Source organism: Stegastes partitus, unplaced genomic scaffold (genome assembly GCF_000690725.1).
Source record: "Stegastes partitus isolate 25-593 unplaced genomic scaffold, Stegastes_partitus-1.0.2 Scaffold1060, whole genome shotgun sequence".
NCBI lineage: Eukaryota > Metazoa > Chordata > Actinopteri > Pomacentridae > Stegastes > Stegastes partitus.
Window position 1 is genome coordinate 227507 of NW_007578791.1, and position 23593 is coordinate 251099.

Sequence of the window (23593 nt, forward strand, 5' to 3'; positions counted from 1 at the left end):
AATATTCCGAAAGGGTAAATTAATTGTGTCGAATCTGACACGCAGCGACACCATGTACGTCACATTTATAAACAACATTTACTTGATGTACAAATCCAGGTCTGTCTGACAGCTCGCAGAGTTAGCGGTCTTCTTTTCTCTTGTGTATCCGCTGCTGGTGACCACAGTCGAGCCCTCACGGGAATAACACTCATCAGTTTTTTAATAACACCGGCGAGGAGCTGCCCGACCGAGCTGCAGTTACTTTTTAACGCCCGCTCGCAGCTGCTCTGGGGGGCGGAGTGTCCACGGAGTGCTGCGCCGATTGGGGCGCCCATTCGGGGGAAGAGAGATGGCGTGCTTGTTGGAGGCCCCGCTCCGCATCAGTGTCCTGTCCGTGAGTGTCACTCTGTTCTTTTCAAGCGGCAATGCCAGTTTACAGAATGCTAACTCCAGCAGTGAGTGGCTAACATCGTTTAATGAGGCACATGGAGCTCGGAGCGGTGAAACTAAAGGGCTCCGGTGTTCAGTTAGCCTGCAGGCTAAGTTAAAGGCTCTGCAACATGTAGCGCTGTAGCGGTCCGCCTACGTAGCGGTCGGTGAGAATGATTTAAGTTCTCCTCTCTCCCGGGCGGGCGGGAATAGTCTGAGCATATTGTAAGGATACACACATTTTTGTCCGCTCGGTCCGGCGGTGTGTTAATAAAACCAAATCAAACGAACCAAGTAGCTGTCAGTGTCACTGGGAATGAGTTAGCAGCTAACTGCTAATAGTGACAGTGCTGTCACCAGTTTTGTAGTAATTTAAACACATTTAAATATGCACAGCGGAAAATAAGTGCCAGGAATGAGCATTTAGTTCCAAATATCAGACGTTATTAACTCTTAGCCATTGCAGTTTGCTAATTACAATATCAACGTTGTTAACCTAGCTCCAGGTAACGTTAGCAACCAGTAGCTTAAGGTTAAGCTAGCAAAGCTAACTTAGTTAATTCACTAGTTTCCTTCTTTTGAGGAGTTTTCCACTGGGTTTAAATACCCGTTTCTACCACCGAACTTTAGTAGTTAAAATATTGTAATTTATTGTAGCAGGTGAAAGTGGCTCTCAGGTGTAACTTGGTTTGAGTTAATGGGTTTAGTGAAAGTAAGCCTAACTGGCGAAAGTGAAACGCCCCCAGGTTAGGGACATACAGAAAAGACACTTCGTGCTCAAGGTATTATGGTTGCTTTTCACTGAACAAAAATATAAAGGCAGCATGCAAATGGTCTTCTTTTCTGACTCAGAGGAAAAACATTAACATCCGATTTTTATTGTTATGGTTTTAAAATGGTTACATTTATCATGCTGTTCACCAAGTTTTTGAGATGTCCAACTAGTACCTAATTCTCAGCCTCTGGGTTAACCCACAGTCTAGTCAGGTGTGGCTTTAAGGGATAATAATCAGATAGCGTGACCAGGACACAGACAGTCCTTTGACCAGTGACTATAAAAGGCCTACTTAAAATGCAGCTTTATTCAAATTACACGATGCCACAGATGACAAGAGAAAGACGAGAGTGGGCTGTTGGCAGCTGGATGCTGACATGTTTTTGGGGTTGTAGTTAGGCACTTGAATGTCCACACGTTCACCATTTGGTGTAAAAGAAACCGTGTCAGACAGCATAATCTGCCACCTGACCACAGGGCACAAGTCCCCCGGGAACTCAGAATCATCACATCTGGCTAGTCCGTCATTTTTATCAACTTTAGAGATGCTGATGAAACTTGTATCTGTTCAAACTGTGAGGATTCACCTGAAAGAAGCTAGCCCATGATGTTGCTGCCCACGCCAAGGCCTTCATCTAACGGCAGAACAGTGTCCGCTGCAGTGGGCGACCGCTCACATCATTGAACAGTAGCAAGAGGGACAACAGTCATGATGCATGAAATCCTCTCACCTGTACTATTCAATTTATACCTCCCATGACATAATGTTTCAACAAGACAACACACATCCTCATGGCCCCCGAATCTGCACTGTCCTTCTATAGTAGCAGCAGAAAATGTGCCAGTCCTGTTAGAATCTGCAGACTCTCCAGACATGTCACCATCCAACATCTATGGGAAGCTCTGGATGTCCACAGATGTGATCCTTTCCCCAAAAATGGGACCCCAGGAAAACAGCCTTCCACTGGCCAGCATCAACAACCTCATTAGCTCTCAGATTTGTGCCTGGTTACTGACTTGTGATTTCTGGTCGATGAGTCCACTCTCCGCCTACCCATTATCATTTACAGTATTCTTGGTTTCATGATGTTCATTCTATTGTAGAGGTGTCGTGTTCAAACAACAAATACTTTTTCCCATACCTTAAAAGAATAAATATAATTAATTAAATCATCACATGCTGCATTTATGCTCCTGTTTATTAGACCTTTTTTTTATTTTTTTATTTTTTTACCTTTTTGCGTACAAGTAGCTCCATTGTTGTGTGTATTTAATTTGTCTGGTACGAATTTCTTGCAAAATAGACTTGATGTGCACCAAAGCCTTTTTCGAAATAAAAGTGTCAAGTCAGGTTTATGCAGGGAGAATGCATACTGAATACTTTGTCAGTTACATGTTAGCACCAGAGGTCAGTAGTATCAGTGTGTGGTCAGCTGGTGGATGCTTATTTCTCTGGAGTCATGTGGAAAGTTCTGGTTAAAGCTGTCAGTGATGCAAACAAACTTTTCTGGTGTCACATGCAGCCACCGAGTGCAACATAGAACAGATTTCAAAGCCTCCTGCCATGGATGCTGCTGCTGCTGTATGTTTCAGTGTGCATGACTGTCAGTATCTGCACGTAAAGTGCTTTAACTGTAATTATTTTATAAAGAAATCAGCAATTTAAAACTGTATTTAATGGCTGTTTTTCTAATATAGACCAGTTCTTCTGTGCTCTGTATTTGCTACTATCTATTGTGTGAGAGAAAGTGGGCAAGGTGCAATCTCATGAAGTTTCTGGCATTGCAGCCCAAGTGTGAAAGTGTGTACATCAGTGAGTTTTGTAAGTCATTTTTGTGTTTCATTTTTCCTCACGTAGGAAGTCACCGCCACCAGTCGCCATTATGTCGACAGACTCTTCGACCCCGACCCACAGAAAGTGCTGCAGGGAGTCATGTAAGTCCAGCAGGGAAAATTTTAACTGTTTCTTTTGCAGTGAATGACAGCTACTGATTCGAATAGTCAGGTACATTGTGCATAGAAATTGTCCCCACTGTTTCACCTGCCAACTTACTGGAGGAGGGTGGACTTTATCCAGCTGGTGTTTCAGCTCTGCCTCTGCTTTATATATATATACAAATACACAGAGATGAAGGTTCTGTGCTGAAATTGCTGATTGAACAAAGTTCACACTCTCCTGAAAAATCAGCTGCTGTTACTGAGAATTATCTTCACAGGTTTGCCAGTAAACGTACTAGACATTACCAGCAGTGGTGTTCCTTCAGGAGAATGACCTCTGTGTTTACATTCAGATTTTCATGTGATGGTCTATTTCAAAATGCATTTCACTGTTCAGTGCGACTTCATATCTCTGTCGGCTGCGCTGACCTGGACTCTGACTATTTCATCGTTATTTTTAACTTCTGAGGAGACCTGCTCTGGTTACCGCTCCACCAGCCGAGCACCTGACTGACTGAACTGCTTGCTACAGCTGTACTTTTCCACTAGCTTCTCTCAGCTGCTATTTGATATCATCTGACCAGAAGAAACACACCATGGAGAAAATGCAATGAATATAAATGAAGTGTAGAATGTGTGATACATCTGCTTCTCTGTTCTGGTTTGGAAGCCATCATTCTGTGTGATATATGTTATCAGATGATCTGGCTCATGTCCTCTGCTGTACTTCATGCTGTCCTCACTAACCTCTGAACACAGTGACCACTGTTCGCTGATATGATGAAGGGACACTACTGTGAGAAATGCAGCTTTAAGGAAACATAATGTGCTCTTGCACCTAAAGCGTTTATGTCAACTCGTGTCGCTTTGAATACATGAACTCCTCTCTGTGTGTCTGCAGTGACATGAAGAATGCTGTCATAGGAAACAACAAGCAGAAGGCCAATCTGATCGTCCTCGGAGCTGTTCCGAGGTATGCACACCTTCACCTCGTCTCTACTCCCCACTTTTGACCTTTAAGAAAAAAAGAAAAAAAAAATCATCCAAGTGCACTGACACAATGTTGTTGATACACAAGATGCTCATCCCTCTGTTTTCGCACTATGCTGTCTGTCGCCAACTAGAACAAGTTGTTCCATGTAACACATGCTGCTTTCAGAACCTCCTCTCTCTCTGATCTCATAACAGAGAAATCACCAGCATGACGCTCACCACAGCTAAGAGGGCCCCACACTGATTTTTTTACACTGGTTGCTCTGAGCCTAACTTTCTCATTTAGGTTCACCCAAATTTTTTTGCAGCACCTCTTGCCGCTTAACCTTTTTCTGTCAGTTCCCATAGAGATTGGTAATTTCTTAACACATAATGTAAATGAGATGCTGCAAGAGAAAGAGGCTGCTCTGCTGGTCAGGCGCCTGCAAATTCAATTCATTCATCCATCGTCTATACACCGCCTAATCCTCACGAGGGGCTGGAGCCTATCCCAGCTGACTCAGGGCGAAGGCAGGGGACACCCTGGACAGGTCTATCGCATAGAGACAGACAACCAAGCACATGTACCTACGGACAATTTAGAATCGCCAATTAACCTCAACATGTTTTTGGACTGTGGGAGGAAGCCGAAGAACCCGGAGAGAACCCACACTGCACGGGGAGAACATACAAACTCAAGTTCCCAGGTTTCCTAAGCGGGACGCAAACCTGGGATCTTCTAGCTGCGAGGCAACAGTGCTAACCACCGAGCAGCCCCAAATTCAATTCAATTCAGTTCAGTTCAATTCAATTTTATTTGTATAGCGCAAATTCACAACATATGTCATCTCACAGGGCTTAACATAGTAAGGCAGAGACCTTACGAATTTTGAACAGAGAACCCAGCAATCCAAAGTTGTTGTTTTTTATTTTTTTCAGCATTCCTGGAGCGACTTTAGGAAACAAACTACAAGTCGCCTGGAGACTGAAGTCAGTCCTGGGTTATCACAGATGACATGCTACTGAAAAAGACTTGCTGAGATCCTAAACTGCAGTCTAAGTAGATGGACAGATAAACAACAAAATAAGGTCCGAATCGTGCTGGTAGAAGAACCAAGTTAAGGTGCAAGAAAAAACAAAAACAGATGAGGCTGGTACAATAACAAAAAGTGTAAATACAGTAAAACAATCAAAAAAGAAGCATACAGAAGCACTACTTGGTCCTGGTGGACACCAGAGTACCCTTTATTATGGAAAAGAAGTCAACTGTATTTATATGCACACAAATTATATATATTTCATTCTATTTTATTTATTTATTTAAAATCACAGCGACCATTCAGAAAGTGGTTTGACATGGTGGCCAACCAAAAATATGGTGACCACTCGCCTTCTCTCCCACTTTGTAAATCATTACCACAAGCACATTTTTAATCAATATCACTAATAATCTAATATATCAGAAGACAATCCATCACAAACTTTATTGTTAGTAACACAAATAATAATCGCTGAAACTTGTTCATCGCTCCTCCTACAATTTCAGTTCGAAATGTTGATGCTTCTGCGGCAAAAAAACACAGTTCCCAAAAGTCTTTGCAACGTTGGCTGTTGATAATTTCTTCGGGTTTCCTACAGGTTGAGAATTTACTTGTGGTGGTTGGTGGTGCTGTGCGACTGGTGTGCATGAATAGATTCATGCAGTTTAGAAGAGTAGTGTAGCTTGGACTGTTTTTTGAAGCTATAACTTAGCTGTAATATTCCCGAAACACTCAGCAGCGGTTTCCAGAGAAGCCTCTGGTCTCCACTCAATTAACACAGCTCAGAAGGCCATACACGTATGTCAAAATTTAGTTGGAAAAGGGTGAAATAATTTAAGATGGAACTTTATTAATCTACCTGATTTTATCTACCTGTGCAGGCTGCTGAGAGACACACAGACCAACCTGTACAATGTCAAAAAGGAAGTTGTATATTTAGAGGGGGAAAAAAATTGTACACTATTTTGAATGTACAAAATATTCATATTTCATAGTAAAAGCTGACAGTTTTTCAGTGTAGGATTTACTGGGAGTAATAGTTCCCAGGAGCTTCTTTCAGCTAGTTGTAGTCAAACAGCAGTATATAGGAAGGACCTGCAGTGTCTCATTCACACAGACCCGTCAACCCAGCAGAGTATAACTTACTGGTATAATCTGGTGTACTTTACAGGTTATTGGAAACCATGAACTCTCTTTAATATATGCATGTTTTTATTGTTTCCAGGTTACTTTACCTGCTGCAGCAGAGCTCATCCAGTCTGGAGCTGAGGACGGAGTGTGCGGTGGTGCTGGGAAGCCTCGCCATGGGCACCGAGAACAACATCAAGTCCCTGGTGGACTGTCACATCATCCCTGCCCTCCTTCAAGGTTGGGGGGGAACACACACACTCTCATGAATGCAAATACTTAAGGCGACCACATCGTGGTGAGCTGAGGACGCGCAGACCTTAACAACACCTGTGTTTCCTGCCTGCAGGTCTCTTGTGTCCGGACCTGATCTTCATTGAAGCTTGTCTTCGATGTCTAAGAACAGTCTTCATCAGTCCAGTCACCCCCGTGCAGCTGCTCTACACTGTAGGTTGTCTTGAACATGATCTGCCTGCTTTGTGTGTGAATTGATGGTACAAGTTTAAACATTAATTGTCCAATTAAAGTGCAGAGTACTGGTTTGAGTATTGATGACATCAGGATTTGGGATATTGTAATTATTATACCATTAAGTGTCATAATTACATGAATGTGCGCATCAAATCAGTTCATTCATACTCTTACATACTCGACTTCTTGTGACCCAAACTTTGCTTCAACAAACTGAAATACACAGTAGGCATGATTGATCAACATCCAGTAAAAGCTGTTTCTTTAATTGACAGAAATCTCTGTTCTTTCCTGTTGTTTCTAACCATATGATAAAGCATCTATTATGCTGAACAAATGGAAGGCAAAATACCAAAACAGGGAAAGGAAAATGTATAGGTACATTTTTATACTCGATTGTTATCATTTTGCTGTCGGTTGGCAAAAACAAACATCTTTTGTAGAAGCAACAAATTTCTGTATGCAGCAGCAGCAACAACTGCACTGACAAAACAAAACAAAACTCTGTGCAATGTACAAATAAAAAATAAAATCTGTATCAAGTCATGTTTTCCCATGAGTTGGCATGTAGTAAATGTGAATGCTGTAAAACCAAAGCAAGGAGCTACAAGAGTTTAAATTTCTGTTGTTCTGGTACCAGGAACCACACTTGTAAAGCCCAACCTGTTTTTTTTGCTCCTGTCCAAGTGTTACTCACTGTGGGCTCATTTTTCACTGCAGCATAGAGTCCTGCACCTCTATGGAAACAGCACAACCATTAAATAAAGAGAACTTCTGTGCAGTATGACAGTTAGAATGCAATAAATTATATAATATAAAAGTTGAGTTTCTTTGAATGTTTATGTCCACATGTGTTGCCAAAACTGGGAAAAAAATGAAGGCCCCACATACTGTAGATAATTACATTCATGCAACCTTTTTCACACATCAGCTTTGCAAAGATGTTTCACCATGCTGAATGTATCTTCAGACGATGCATGTATTTAATCGATCCAGTATTTTTATTTTCCTCTAAGTGTATCTGAATTTCTGTCAAAGCTGAGTCAGTCGCAGCTTTGTAGTTGCGCAGAGGACCACAGAATTTTTTCCTGGATCTGGTGCAAACGTTTCATATTTGGAGTTGAGACATGTAGAATGAAGTGATTTTATACTGAGATTTTCTTGACAGAATTGCACATCATTATTGAATTTTCCTTCTGGGATAAATAAAGTATTTTTCATTTCATTTCATTTCATCATACAAAATGCATTAAAGGACATCTTGCTATGCGTTTATAGTTTCTGGCTCTGATAAATGTCAGAATTTTGCTTCTTTATTTTTTGTAGAAGAAAGCATGAGATACAATACAGCACATAGTTTAATAAGCTATATAGATGTTTCAAATAGGACCATTTCCTCTGATTCTATTTCCACTCTGAAATTATACTACATATGTGTTTTTTGTTTTTTTTTAGGACCCCACTGTGATTCCTCATCTAATGTCTTTACTGAGCAACTCGCAGAAAACCCAGGAGTACATCACGCAGATCTTCTCCCACTGTTGTAAGGTATTTGTTGGTATTTGCTCACACACAAACACACAAGAATCCATCACACTTTCCTCCAGATCCAGAATCATCACTGATCAGACGTTTTGTCGCCTCCAGACTCCGGAGCACCAGACGGTTCTGTTCAACCACGGCGCCATCCAGAACATCGCCCCTCTGCTAATCTCCCCTTCTTATAAGGTGAGACGTCTCCCAAGGAGGGAACATGCTGGATGATGCAGCCTTTCACACTCTGTAACCGCTGTTTGTCATGCTGTGCAGGTCCGGATGCAGGCGTTAAAGTGTTTCTCAGTCCTGGCCTATGAGAACACTCAGGTCTCCATGACACTGGTGAATGGTGAGCGAACCTCTTCTATCTCCTCCTTGTCTCGTCTGGTCTCTTCATTTGTCTTTCTGTCTTTGTTCATCTTGTTTCTTCTCACTTTGTCTCTTCATTTTCTTCACATATTCATCTCTTCTCTTGTTTTTTTTTCCTTGTCTTTTCTCAAGTCATCTTTTCGTCTCATCTCTTCTTGTCTCTTCTCGTCTTATGTCTTTTCATCTCCTTTTGTTCTGTTTCATCTTCTTTCTTTTCTGATATTGTCACTCTGTGTATTGTTTCTTCTCGTCTCTTCTCATTTCTTGTTGTCTCTTCTCTTGTCTTGTTTTCTTGTATTGTATATGTGCGAGTTGTCTTCTCTCATGTCTTCTTCTGTGGTTTCTTCTTTCTTCTCATCTCTTCAGCTATTTCTTCTCCAGCCTTGTTTCTTTTTCTCCTGTCATTTCTTATTGTCCCTTCTTCTTTTCTCTCAGCTCTTCTCCTATCTCTTCTTGTCATCTCCTCTCATGTTGTATCTTTTTATCTCTTTGCACATTGTCTCTTCTCATTTCATCTCTTGTCTACTTGTCTTCACTGCTTTCTTCTTGTCTGTTATTGTTTCCTCTCTCTTCGTCTCATCTCTTCTCTTCTCATCGATTGTCTTTTCTTCTTGTCTTCACTTCTCGTTGTCCTCTCGTCTGGTCTATTTTCTCCTCGTCTCTTCTCTCATCTTCTCACCTCCTTTCCTCGTCTCACCTCGTCTCTTTTGGTCTCACCTCGTCTTGTGTTTTCGTCACCTTCCTTCTCCTCGCTTATCTTCTCGACTTGTCTCGTCTTCTCTCCTCTTCAGCCTCTAAACCCCACCTCATCTCTGTGTTTGTGCTTCCAGTGCTGGTGGATGGTGAGCTGCTCTCTCAGGTATTTGTCAAAATGATGCAACGGGATCAACCCATTGAAATGCAGCTTACAGCAGCCAAATGGTGAGTAACTATATTGATTATTACTCTCCAATAACCACATTTCCTGTGTACCGTTTCTTCAAACTGGATCTCTCCTCCTTCTGTCTCAGTCTGACCTACATGTGTCGAGCTGGTGCCATCAGGACAGACGACAGCTGTATTGTACTAAAGGTCAGCCGGCTGCACCTCCATCCATTATTATAATGACGATATATCAGCCTCACCTCTTCATTTCATACGTGTGTTGCTCTGCTGTTGGTCCAGACGCTGCCGTGCCTCGTGCGGATGTGCAGTAAAGAACATTTGCTAGAGGAGAGGGTGGAGGGTGCCGAGACGTTGGCCTACCTGATGGAGCCAGATGTGGAGCTGCAGAGGATCGCCAGCACCACTGACCACCTGGTGGCCATGTTGGCCGACTACTTCAAATACCCCAGCTCAGTGTCCGCCATCACTGACATCAAGAGGGTGAGTCAGGAGGCAATGTGACATGATGTTAAGAAGGTGGAAGAGTGCGCAGATTTGGTTGAACAAGTCTAACAGTAGAATCATTTAATGTGTATACACTGTGTAAGGGTTTGTCAAATCTTGAAACACACTCAACTTCCTTTGTTCTAACAAAATGGGAGAGGAAAGGAGGGAAAACTATGTCTGAAGAGGAGTGGATAACAGTATGGAGGTATCAGTGAAAGAGTATGAAGTGGAGAGAATTTGGTTAGAAAACCCTGATAAGGTGTTTTAATCACACCTTGGCAGAAATCACATTATGATAATAATCTTCCAGTTTGCTGGAGAAACATGTTTTCTGGAATTGTTCTGTAGTTTAAGATTGCTGGAGAGAGGTACACTGTGCCCTGTAAGACATACTTGTAATTCCCCCCACAAAGTAAGACTCTGTTTTATGGATGTAATCCTCATGATTGGTTAAACAGGGATAGATATTTAATAAATGTATTGTTGATGTTGATTTTCACAAGAAAATGGCTATTACAAGAGCGCCTGACTGAACAGGTGGATAGACGTTAAAGTAGGAAGTTATAAAATGAAGACAATAACAGCCTTTTGTCAAATTGGAACAATTCTATATAGGGATCACTGAAGTTGTCAGAATTTAAGCTGTGTGGGCTATAATTATCCGTACAAAATTTAAAAACACCTAGAGTGAAGCAGCTAGTTTAGTTTAAATGATATTCACATTTTTTTAATTAAGAACAATTAAAAGCTATTTTTTATGAATTGATTATTTTGCCCAGACTTCCAAACAACAGTTTTAGTTATGCTGTTAATCAGCTGTGACTCAGTAATCCTGTTTCTGAATGCAGTCGTTTGTGGCATTTGTTTTCCAGCAGATAATGATTGAGGCTGTTCAGTATAATTGTTATTGTATATTATAAGAAGCAGAAGTGGAGCCTGGGACTTCAAAGATACCAGAATGTTTTGTGTGTTGCTGACACCAGTTTTCTCTTGTTGTGTGCAGCTGGACCACGACCTGAAACACGCACACGAGCTGCGACAAGCTGCTTTCAAACTTTATGCCTCACTCGGCTCCAACGACGAGGACATCCGCAAAAAGGTTACCTCTCTGCTCCAATTTTGTTTGCATTTGTAACCGTGTGAATAATCTGTACATTCTAATCTCCTCTTTGTCTTTTGTTTTGTCTTCTTCAGATCACAGAGACGGAGAACATGATGGATAGGATAGTCAGCGGCCTATCAGAATCCAGCATTAAAGTCCGTTTGGCGGCTGTCAGGTACAGAAAATAAAGCTTTGATGACACAGGTGTGACAGTGAGATTCTCTCTAAACCCTGTATCAAGAATTTAAATGACAAAATTGTATCTCCACTCTAAATATGTCTAAGTTACAAAAACTGAAGTACTTTTTAACCCTCTAAACCCACAAGCAGTTTCTGTGTGACACCTTTTTGCTCACTGTGGGATCTTTTTCATGCAACATACAGTCCTGCACCTCTGTGGAAACAGAACAACCATGAATAGAAGGAACTAGAATTCAAAAATGTCTTCTTTGCAGTGTGAAAAAGTTAGAATGCCATAACTCATAAAAATGGAATAAACAAAAGTTGAATTTCTCAGATTATTTATTTTACAACAATGGAAAAAAACAACAACTTGGAATCAAAATACTCAACAATTTGCCCACAGGTGTTACCAATATTGGACAAAATGGTGGCTTCAGATGTTATCGATGTTTTACAACTTACACTTTCACACTTTTGATTTTGATAGAATATTACAATTTTAAGCATAGATTTGTTTAATGGAACCACGCAAGTAGTTTAATTATTATCAACTTAGGGAGAATCTGACACTTCTTTCTGTTTCTGTTTCAATGGTTTCTGGCTGATTAATAGTGTTTTTGGTGTATATTTAAAAGACAGTGTGTGTATCACACCTGTCAACAGATTTTGGGGTTCAGAGGGCCAAAGCAAATCTTTAAATCACCACATTTTCACTAAATGCCATGAGAATAGACTCTCTCCTGTGTTTTGTGCAGGTGTCTTCACAGTCTGTCTCGATCGGTGCAGCAGCTGAGGACCAGTTTCCACGACCATGCCGTGTGGAAACCGCTCATGAAGGTAATGATAGTTTTTCAGCGAACCTTTTTTTGAAAATTGCATTTGAATGTCTGTCATTTTACTGATCAAGCATCATCTCTCAGGCTGGATATGCACAAATGGCTGAATGTGAAAATGAACTGTTTGTGTTTGTGTATTATGCAGCTGCTGCAGAATGCCCCAGATGAAGTCCTGGTCATGGCTTCTTCTACACTATGCAATCTACTGCTGGAGTTCTCGCCCAGCAAAGAGGTACATTCACACGTTAGTACCTGAATTAACAGCTTTAAACTCCTCTTATTTATTAGCTATTCAGCTACAAATTTACTGTGTGATTTCACTCTTACTACTCATAGCATCATTTTCAGCCCCAGCAGGCAGCTGTTGAGGGAAAAAAGATTTAAATATCCACTTTACACAACATGCTCAGCACCAAACAGCAGGCAGTTGGAGACCAGCTGGTTAACATAGTGGAGCATTTAGCAGCTTGAAAGCCAGAATATTGGACACAAACATGCCAAGTGTTCCATATCAGCATCAAAGGTAATGATTTTTTTCTTTTTATGATGTTAATGTTGTTTGTGTGTGTCTGCAGCCCATCCTGGAGTCCGGGGTGATTGAATTACTATGCAGTCTGACCCAGAGTGACAGCTCTGCACTGAGGGTCAACGGGATCTGGGCCCTGATGGTAAGAATTTAAGTCTCATCACAACAGCCTCCTTTGGCAGTCATTAGTTTTATATGAGCATCACTATTCTGGAAACATCCCTGAATTTGTGGTTTAAACACTGTAAATGTTTAGTTACAATAAATTATGTTTTTCTTTCTTTTGCTCTTTTTCACTTGTGAACTACAAAACATTCACTCATTGTGTCATGTTTAAACAAATACACTTAATGCTTGGATGATAATAGCTGGTTAAGACTCAATCACTGAAACCCAAGTAGTTTCTTGATATTTTTTAGCTCCTGTCACATTTTTCCTCACTGTGGACTTATTTTTCACTGCACTATAAAGTCCTGCACCACAATGGAAACAACACAACCATGGCTAGAAGCAGAGAGAACTCAGAAATGCCGGCATGTTTTTGGGTTTCGGGGTTTAGAACTGATTTGTGCTGTCTGGTACATTATTTCAATATCAAATCTTTGTGTTTGTGTGAAGAACATGGCGTTCCAGGCAGATCAGAAGGTGAAGGTGGAGATTGTTCGGTGTTTGGGTACAGAACAGTTGTTCCGCCTGCTGTCAGACCCCGACACCAACGTCCTGATGAAGACGCTCGGTTTGCTGCGCAATCTGCTGTCAACACGCCCGGTGAGACACAAACACACACACAAGCATGATCACATCACTTCAGTAGAGCTGCAAAGGATGCTTATTTTAATCACTGATTATCTTATTAATCAAATTTGAGAAATTGTGCGTAGGTTAAAACACTCAGCATTTCAATAGTGCAAACCATTTTAAGACATCAACACGACAACAACAACAGTTCCTTTCTTTGTAATACAAATGGGTTTATAGCAAAACAGTAGTTTCCTATTTTTTCTTTCATCTAAAAGGGTCCAATAGGTTAAATGCTTCTTGCTTTTAATTTTTCTTCAGTATAAAAGCAGGTGAATGTTCAGGGCCTAATAGTTTTTTCTGTGAAATGGTTTCCTTAATTCCAAGGAGACATCTTCACATCTTGTTTTGTCTTGTCACTGGTCCAAAATCTAAAATGTTCTGTTTATTGCTACAGCAAATTCTTACTAATGAGGAGCCAAAACCAGAAAATGCATTATTATTATTATTTATTTGATTTATCATTTTTTGGTTCTGTTAGTCTTCTTACCAGTTATTGGCTTATTTTTGCAGCTCGAGACTTAGAACATGTCCAATAAATGAAACATTTCCATAAGTGCTGCCTGGTGTTGATACTGTTTGGACAATCCTTTGTAAAAATTAGAAATACTATCCCTGAATGAACTGCATATACTGGTCACTGATTTTCACAAATATTGAGTGACTTACCTGAATGGTGAGAATTCTTTAAAGAGGCCTGTATTCTGCATATTTACAGATTTCTAATTTTAATTTTGGGGGCTACTGAAATATGTTTATCTATTTCCAAATCTTATAAATGACTAAAGCTTTAATTCTTGGCCTCTGTCTCAAAGGCTCAATTTTAGCTCCTGATTAATTACAATGTTCTCTGACGCATTTAAGAGTGTTACAGTCTCCAATAGTTTCTAGTATTTAGAGCCGCCTTTTAAAATGTTTAACAGGTGATCTGTTCATGGTTCAACCTCCATTTCACATGCATTTTTATGTGAATCAGCATCAGATCACTTTGTGCATAAATCAGGAGACCAAGCCTGTCCCTGTCAAACTACATATTTAAATACAGTAGAAAGAAACACAAGACAACCGTTTTTATTACTGATCTGTCAGACATTCAGACTGTCAGGGCTGAAACATCTGTACAGATGTTATTTTAATAGTCCTCACATCCTCTACCAGAAGTTGTAGCGATGCTTAATACTTAAAGAATTAAATCAGTCAAGTGTTAATCTACAAAAAAACTAGAGCTATATATTGTCTGCAGTTTATGATGTGTAATCTGAATGGGTTCAACCTCTTTGACTGATGAATCATCAACCACACATGTAGAATAAATCTTCCAAATCAGACAACTAAAACGTACGTTTTCTGTAAATCGAACTAAAATGCAAAGTTTATATCACGTTACATTACTAAGTCAACCAAAAGGTCACTGGAGAGGAACTGCGGCATCTAGCTCTAAAAAATGCAGTTGTCTTTATCTCTAAATGTTATTGTTGCTGACGTTTGCTTGGCATCAGGGAAGGTCAGAATGAAATTGGACAGAAATCTAACAGGCTGCATTGTTTGGCGACTGCTGGTGATCGAATCATTGTAGGTCTGGTTCATCTACAATGAGCCAAACGTCAGACTACGAGGCAGCTGCTCTTTCTTTGTTTGGGGACCAAACTACCTGCTAGTCAGTCGTTATGCAGATGTGTGTAGATACGTTTTTAAGCTAGATAAGGAACAAAGTTTCTGTAGGAGAGAATAACTCCGTTTGGTGTGGAATTTGTAAGTTTGCCGATAGTTTGTAGGCACAAAAAACAGCTATATACGACACTGAAGGAAAGGAAAAACTCCAAAAAGCAGAATATAGGCTCTTCAACATGAAACACCTGCAGGAGTGAAGGAGTGATCATTATTTTCATACTGTCACATATTTGCATTATTTGTGACCTGTGCAGCTCTGTGGTCAAAAACGTCTCACAGGAGCTTTTATGTCGTGTCAGAAAATGTAGTTTTTCACCTCAGGGCCGACCTTAAACCTTGAGTGCTCCCTCAATTCTTACCTGTTGTGTAGATATATGACCCAGTCTGTGCTGAATCTGAATGACTTCTCCATAAACGCAGCATGAATACTGATTGTCCACTGCCTCTCCTTCACCCCCGACCCTCCTGCCGTCAGCACATTGACCAGATCATGAGCTCTCACGGGAAGCAGATCATGCAGGCAGTGACCCTCATCCTGGAAGCAGAGCACAGCATCGAGGTTAAAGAGCAGGTGAGCGCCGCCTCCGCTTCATGCGTACAAATGATTTTCATGCATCCAGCTGCCACAGAAGAAGCCGCACTGCAGATGTGATTTATGTCAGACATGTTGCGGCGTCTGCAGAGCTGGAAACCCATCACAGTCGGTTCTAAATAAAAGCACTGATGTTACACTTTGATTGTCTCTCAGACGCTGTGCATCCTCGCCAACATCGCCGACGGCAACACAGCCAAGGAACTTATCATGACCAATGACGACATGCTCCAGAAAATCAAATACTACATGGTACTGTGATAACATCATCTACTGCTCTTCTCTTCTGATCCGAATAAACGTTTGATGTCGCAGCAGCGTCCTTCCCACGACTCTGTTTTCTGTGTTTTTGTTCACTTGTGGTTTCTTTGTGTTCTGCTGTTCTGCAGGGGCATTCGAATGTGAAACTGCAGCTTGCCGCCACCTTCTGCATCTCAAACCTTATCTGGAATGAGGAGGACGGTAAGAGACGCACCACATGATGGGAAGGAAAGAAAAGGACCAGGTTCAGATAAAGTGGGAGTTGTCTTGTGTCCTGTTGAAGGACGGAGGTGCTGATTCAGATTTTCCTACAGATTTAAGAGGCACAGACCTTCATTATTAACTCTTAGAGCCTAACAGACACTTCACCTCCAAATTCACGTCCCTGCTTCTCAGTTGAATTGTTCTCTAAGTAGTTATTGCGGTGAAGAGTAGAATATATAGACCTTTATAGCGACACTAGTTACTCGTCTGCGATAAAATGTCACCAAGAAAAAATAATGTTGAAGTTTCATTAAATGTAATCATAGTTACGACCTGCACACAGCGCTGCGTCCATCCACACACATTACTGTGGTTTGTACTGCTTTGTGCATGTGTGCTTTTATCAGGTAGAAATAGGCCTGAACAATTTAGGGAAAATATCATTGTCACAGATACTGTAATTTGTGATGTATAGTAATTATCTAAAGTCTTGCTGCAGTTTATTGATCACTGTGTAATAGGTTCAAAACATGATATGACATTATCCTAGGAGGCACCATTAAAAGAATCACTGGAGGAGGACAACATGAATTTATAAAACTGCTTCAGATGAGCTGCATGACACAGATGTTGAATTGCAGCCTTTGTGACTGTGTCAAATTTTGATTTTAAACTAATTGTTTAGCTCTAGTAGTTAGTTTCTCAAATTCATAAAGATTGGCTGAGCCCACAGAGGTCAACACAGCGAGTGTGAACTGTTGAGCTGTTGTGTGATTATGGTGCTTTAAATGTTTGTATGATTGAATGTTGAACTGTGAGTGAACACCTGATCTTTATTATTATTAGCACCAAGTTGCAGTGGAATTTTTGGAATGTTGGCAGATGTCAGTAGATGTCATAGTAAGTTTTTGTTTCTGCTTCTTCAGGTTCTCAGGAGCGTCAGGACAAGCTGAGGGAGATGGGCTTCGTGGACGTCCTGCACAAACTGACCCAGGCCTCGGACCCCAACCTCAGTGACAGGTGGGCCACAGCAGCAAATCACAAAACAGAAGGGTCAAGTCAGATATTGATTATCCTCCTGAACTACAAACGGCTCCTGTTTTTTTTTTTTTTTTAATTTGCTCCTGTCACATTTTTCTTTACTGTGGGCTCATTTTTCACTGCAACATAAAGTCATGCACCTCCATGGAACAGCACAACTGTGACTAAATCATAAATACGTTTAATTTGGTTGATTATTTGTTTTCTTAAAAAAAAAAGTAAAAACCTGGAATCAGCGGGTACAACATTTGACTCTACATAGCACAGATATTTTACTACTTATATTTGTAATGGCTGTTTATGGCTGTTTATTCCAACTGTGGCAGTCACGTCTTCACTGTTACATCGAGGAGTGCAGAATTTGTAGAATATATTTAGTGCAACAGTTTATTGTTGATAAATTTTTTAATTAGACTTGCACTACTGAAAGACATTCAGTTTTGGTAAATGTTCATCAGTTACTCTACTGGTTTTAATAGTGATGTAAATATGCAAAAAAAAAAGCTATTCTCACAACAATAAGCCATATCACTGTCCTCTGAGGTTAAACTTGTACATATTACTTTTTAACTATATTTTATTTTCATTCAATTGTTCTTGTATTTTTTGTCTGACAGGACTGCTGCTTAATTTGTGCATTGACAATAAAGGACTTTCCATCGATTTAGAATAAATACATAGAATCTTGATGAAATTTTACAAATTTAAGCTTAGATTTTGTTTTCCAAATCAGACGGTTCTTTCTGTTTTTTTACAGTTTCTGGTAATTTTGGTGATATTAATTGCATTTCAAACCCGGCGGCAGCTTTTGGGGTTCAGAGATGAAGCTGCTGATCAGGTTGGACTGATTGTGTGTTTGTCTTCTCAGGGCGAAGACGGCGATGCAGCAGTACCTGGCATGACTACAGTGGGCAGCCATCTTCTACTGCCAGCCGAACTAATAATTGTCGGGAGGACACCTGCCGCTGGTTCTTTCATTTCTCCTTTCGTTTAACCTTGAGGCTCGTTTTGTTGCACAAAGACACCTTCTTTGGACCTGTGGCTGACCTCCTCTCACCTCCCTCCCAGCACCTCAGCCCAGCCTCAGCGGTTCTGCTCACTCCTAAGCTCCTCTCGGAGACTCTGACACCGCAGTTGTTGGGAAATCAACGGTTCGGAGGGCGTCGCTTGTTTTGTTTTTATTTTATTTTAATTTTTTTCTTGAAGTGAATCCTTTTGGGACTTTGTGATTTGCAATCTTAGTTGTTTTTTTGTTTTTTTTTTGGAGTGCAGCTGCCTGACACCACCAGCGCCGGTGCTTCGGTGTGTTTGGACTCCCAGCAGTGGAGATTCTGGTCTCAGAGAACTGATTACAAGAGCAGGGCTGATGGACAGCAAAGCTTCCCGGTTTTGTTTTTTTAATTTTTAATTAATATTAATGTTTCCTTATGGCATCGCAAAGCAAGGACACATTTGGAGAAAAAAAAACACAGACTGCCTATTTTGAAATTTTGGGTGTTTTCTTTTTGTGGATACATACCTCGTAAATATATAAATATATATAAATATAAACATAAATATATATTTTTGGATTTTTATTTTCCCCTGACCCTCCTGTTTGTTTTCATTCGTCCCCTCTGAAGTTCGTGACGTAGACAGCGAGGTGAACTCACTGCAGCCCGATCATGTACCTGAACATCATCTGTGGAGGTGAATTAGGAGCAGAAGTGTAATTCCCCTGATTTTTTTTCTTGTTTTATTGCCTCACCGTTGTGGTGCTGCGTGCACTGGAGCCTGTCACTTCTGTCCAGCATCCTTATGATCCCAATGGGAAATGTAGAGTGGATTGCGCTTACTCTGACCTGCCCAGGTGTTAATGAACAGGCACGAGTACACAGAACACCACAGAGGATCCACGAATCCTCACACCTCTCTGAATCATGTCTGTTGCTGTCTCTGCATTCTGTGCAGCCCTCGTTTCTCCGTGTGTTGGTCAAAAAGGGATAAATGAAACTCCCGGGCTGCTGGGTTTCTCTTCTCTGGTGTGTTTCGAGAGGACGGACGGAGATGGAAGAAATAAATGAAGAACAATTTGGCCGCTGGAGGGTGAAGCACCGAGTGCATCCACAGCAGCAGAATCAAGTGTTTCATCCCTCTGTTATATAATTTCTTCTCCCATCAGGATATTTCTAGAGTGTTGTTCCCTGACATTTCAAACCTTACTGAAGCTCTGATAGAATGAATGTTATCATTAAAAATATATGCAGACCTGAAGAAGGAGTTTCTCGGTGTTGCGTGTGATTTCTTCTCAGAGAGTAGAGTTTGAAAAAACTGCTTTAGTTAGTTTTGTTTCAGCAGAGTGCTGTTTCACAATATCCCCATAAAAGTTAAAGTTCTTTTGGCTGCTGTTGGCAGTAATGCAAGTTGAAAATGTTTTTCTGAGCTGTCGGGAGATCTAGAAACTAAAACTCTGTCTCTGAGCTGCAGGAGACTGTTAATCACAGGTTCAGTCAGCAGCGTCACACCTGAAGCAGCAGCTGCATTAGTGAAGAACTTCATCAGCTCACATGAGCAAGTCAAGATTTCATCAAAAACAGATGAGCTTCAATGAACAGATCATTTTAATTGGTTAATCCATCAATGTCTCTGCTGCGGACATTAATAAATGACATATCACCAGAAGTGGACTTTACAGTTACCATACTATTACAAGCTGTTGGTTTATACAGATCTACAAATCTGTCAGTAGTTTTTGCTGGATGAGGATTGGGCCCACTATAAAAGAAAATGTATTTGAGTTCTGACTTTCTGGCTCTAATCTCAGAATTTGAAGTTTAAAGGGCTAACTTTTTAAAATTCTTACTGTAAAGTTGTGACTTTAAACGCAGAATTTTGACCTCAATCTTTTCTTATGAATTGGGCAAATATGATTGGAGGGGAGTGGCTCAGGTGGTAGAGCGGTTGTCGTCTAATCTAAAGGTTGTTGGTTTGACCCCCGGCCCCTCCACAGTCCAAGTGTCCTTGGGCAAGACACTGACCCCAAAAGTTGCTCCCAATGGCAGACAGCACCCTGCATGGCAGCTCTGTCGCCACTGGTGTATGAATAGGTGAATGAGAAACACATTGTAAAGTGCTTTTAATACCACTAAGGTAGAAAAGTGCCATATAAGTGCAGACCATTTTCATTTTTTATGAGAAAAGTTCAATTTATTCATTGACTTAAAAAAAAAAAAAAAAGTCAGAATACTGAGATTAAATTTGAGTTTAAATCCATAATTCAAATGAGGTCAAAGTCAGAACTGAAAACTAAGAGTGGAGGAGAGTCACAATTCTGAATTTAAAGTTCCAATTTTTCAAAATTCTAAATATAAAGTTAGTGTCTTTAAGCAGCCGACTAGCTGGCTTGCTAATTAGCTCGACAAAATCTTTAAGCTCACAGCTAATGAACTATTACTGATGCCTTAGCTATAAGTAGGCTAGTTAACTTTAGCTGGTATAAGGTTAACAAATGTTTTTTTGTTTTTTTTAAAATCTGACAAACCTTAAATCAGCAGCTTAACTGCAGGAAAAAAAATATACAGAAATTCAATTACTCCGGTGTCCTTTTGCTAATAATGAATATGAACCTGTTGCAATTAACAAATGTGAAAATATCCTTTAGGACTTAATCAGTTTATGGGATTAAAACAGTCTAATAAGCATTTGAAAGACAATCCACAAATACATACGGAGTGATTTCTGTAGGTACATGAAACTTGTATGATGTAGCTATATCATATGTCAACTAGAATTGCAGCTAGCATTACCATTTTTTCAATCATTTTTTAAAAATCTATCAGTTGTTTGATATATAAAATGTCAGAAAATGGTTTAGAATGTCAATCTGTGTCCCAAAGGATGATAAAATTTCTTTTGTCAAAAAAATATTCAGTTTATTGTTAGAGAGGAGAAAAGAAACCATTCACAAGAAGAAAAAAAAAATGCAATTGGAAAATTTCGACATTCATGATTAGCATAGTCAACAATTAGTTTGATAGTTGACACCTAATCAATCAATCTATTAAATGTTTAAGGTCTTTCAGCTCTGTACTTGAAAATGTATTTGAGAAACTCCATTCTGCTACGACCTATGAAGGGAAACAGTGTCATCTTGGTCATGAAGGTGAAAACAAAACCAAGTGTACAGGCTGTCAAACTGTCCTCTGTCAACAGCTCAGACTCAGTACACTTGAAAGTGCATATAAATTAACTTTAAATATTTTATAACAGCCATATCTGGCATTTGACAAGTCAACAGACAAAATGGTTGGTTAAAATGTTCGGTGTAAAGCCTGTTGTAAACATGATTCAGAATACCTGCATAGATGATAGAGAAATGTGGCACATTAACTGGTAGCACTGCAGTCATATTAAATCATCATATGTGGATATATAGGAAGGTAAAATGAAGTCAGGTCTGAGGACTAACTGTGAAGATTGATTCAAGGCAGCACTGTACCATGACAAAATACTAGTTTGCATAAAACTAGGTTTTCCTCTGAGCTACAGCGGCTGCTGTCCCTGTTATGAGACACGCAGTTTATTGGTTCACAACGTTTATGCAAGATAAATAATACAAAAAAAAACAGTGTTGGTTGTTTGTTGTCACCGTGGTGAGGGACTGAGTAACCCAGATGTGCAGAAATACCTGGATGATTCCACTCTTCCATTCTAAGCAGCTGTTTCACATAAAATCCAGACATGCAGGGAGACCCAGCACTTTCCAGGCGGTGGCGATAATACTACATTTAAGGACTGCCATTGGAGCCATTGGAGCTGTGCTGCTGGGATAAGAGATGACAAAGAGATCAACATGTAAGTAATGTCAAGTTAACCTCCTCCTTATTCAGTCGTCTGTGTCAGAGAACATTCGTCTCATGAAAGGCTTTTGTGTGGTCCCTGTCTGCGGAATCACAATCTGCAATCTGACCTGCTACAAAGCAAAGTTGGCTGTCATTTAGTTTTGCTATAACAGACTTCATAAAATATGAACGCGTCCCCACCTTGGATCACGAACAACAAACATACAGCCTCAGACAGATACACGAGAGCTGTTTGTGATCAATACCTCAACTTCAATCAGTACAATAACAGCCCTGTTCAATCCTGCTGGTTGCACAGCAGCAAGACTTGACACAGGACTATGCTTTTACTGTTTCAGCCCCAAAACTGTGGAACAACCTTTCCCCTGCAGTCAGAACAGCTTGGTCAGTGCATAAGATTTGAAACTTACTGTTGAATACATCTTTGAGGATGCTACATACTTCAGTCATGACTGCCGCTTTTGGCCAGGAGAAGTGGTGTCCAACTTTCATTGGGTGTTTCGACCCTAAACCACAACGCCCTCCAGTTGGTGGGTCTGGCAGTAATGGCCAACCACTGGCCTCCAGCTCAACCCCTTAATCCTCACTAGAGTAGCAAAGGGGCTGGAGTCTATCCCAGCTGACTTAGGGTGAAGGCAGGAGACACCCTGGACAGGTCACCAGTCTATCACAGGGCTACACTTAGAGACAGACAACCAAGCACATTCACATTCACACCTACAGACAATTTAGAATCACCAATTAACCTCGACGTGTTTTTGGACCTTGTGGGAGGAAGCCAGAGAACCCAGAGAGAACCCACACTGCACAGGGAGAACATGCAAACTGCAGAAAGATCCCAGGTGTCCTCACGAGGACGCAAACCGGCGACCTTGCTGTGAGACGGCAGTGCTAACCACTGAAGCAACTTGCAGCCCAGGACTAATCAGTCATGTAGAAATCAATACTTCACCCTATGTGTTATGTTTCTATATGCTAACATACCTTCCTCATATCTAACATTTTATATCACAATCCTATTTTTGTTGCATAGCCTAGGCTGTTTCTCATGAAGTATATGTATGTCACTGTTCTTTCATTTCATGTTCATGGGTCATGGTGAGAGACGGATTTCTCGCGTTTGTGTATATAGTGCATTTTCTTAATTTAAGTTAAGAAATGCCTCTGAACTCCTCTGACCACAAGACCAAGTCAGGCCTCAGCGATGTTTGCATAATCTAAAGGAAGACGAGTCTCCTTCCCAGGTCCACTTTCATATTCCACGATTGTGCTGCTTGGAGAAGGCCTTTCTCTTGGGGGCTGGTGATTTCTGTCCTTCCCTGATTAACTGTATGGATGATATAGGTCTCTTCTTGGTCTGCCACTTCTTCATTCTTTCCCGCTCCAAGGTGTCAGCCAGTGCACAGAGGACCTTGTCATGAGGCCATCTGTATCTTCCCTGGCTAAGAGCAATCTTGCATCCTGCCAGTATGTGCACCATGGTTCCTTTCCCTCCACATAGTCTGCACAGTGGGTCCTCCCTCATTC

General features: G+C 40.7%; 1 protein-coding gene across 3 annotated transcripts; it reads left to right on the top strand.

Annotated features, from left to right (window-relative positions):
• Window positions 1-75: 75 nt before the first annotated feature.
• armc8 (armadillo repeat containing 8) lies at window positions 76-18750 on the top strand. Of its 3 annotated transcripts, none has more exons than XM_008295581.1 (22): window positions 76-376; window positions 3045-3121; window positions 4026-4097; window positions 6362-6504; window positions 6614-6711; window positions 8191-8283; window positions 8383-8463; window positions 8545-8620; window positions 9432-9561; window positions 9651-9711; window positions 9805-10005; window positions 11015-11110; window positions 11206-11288; window positions 12052-12133; window positions 12278-12364; window positions 12708-12800; window positions 13277-13426; window positions 15603-15698; window positions 15876-15971; window positions 16109-16181; window positions 17111-17204; window positions 18094-18750. In XM_008295581.1, exons 1-22 carry the CDS (start codon window positions 332-334, stop codon window positions 18125-18127), a joined length of 2061 nt encoding a protein of 686 aa, XP_008293803.1. In that variant the 5' UTR covers window positions 76-331; the 3' UTR covers window positions 18128-18750. The 3 variants fall into 3 exon arrangements, with proteins under 3 accessions (XP_008293803.1, XP_008293805.1, XP_008293804.1); XM_008295583.1 differs by having other exon boundaries at window positions 79-376; window positions 9471-9561; XM_008295582.1 differs by lacking the exon at window positions 76-376 and adding an exon at window positions 2688-2768.
• The last annotated feature ends 4843 nt before the right edge of the window (window positions 18751-23593 follow it).

Excerpts from the sequence above, each read along its gene's own strand:
- armc8 (XM_008295581.1), top strand. The coding sequence starts at position 332 with ATGGCGTGCTTGTTGGAGGCCCCGCTCCGCATCAGTGTCCTGTCC. Across the intron at positions 6,505-6,613 it reads CATCCCTGCCCTCCTTCAAG|GTCTCTTGTGTCCGGACCTG; the intron begins GTTGGGGGGGAA and ends TCCTGCCTGCAG. Across the intron at positions 12,801-13,276 it reads ACGGGATCTGGGCCCTGATG|AACATGGCGTTCCAGGCAGA; the intron begins GTAAGAATTTAA and ends GTTTGTGTGAAG.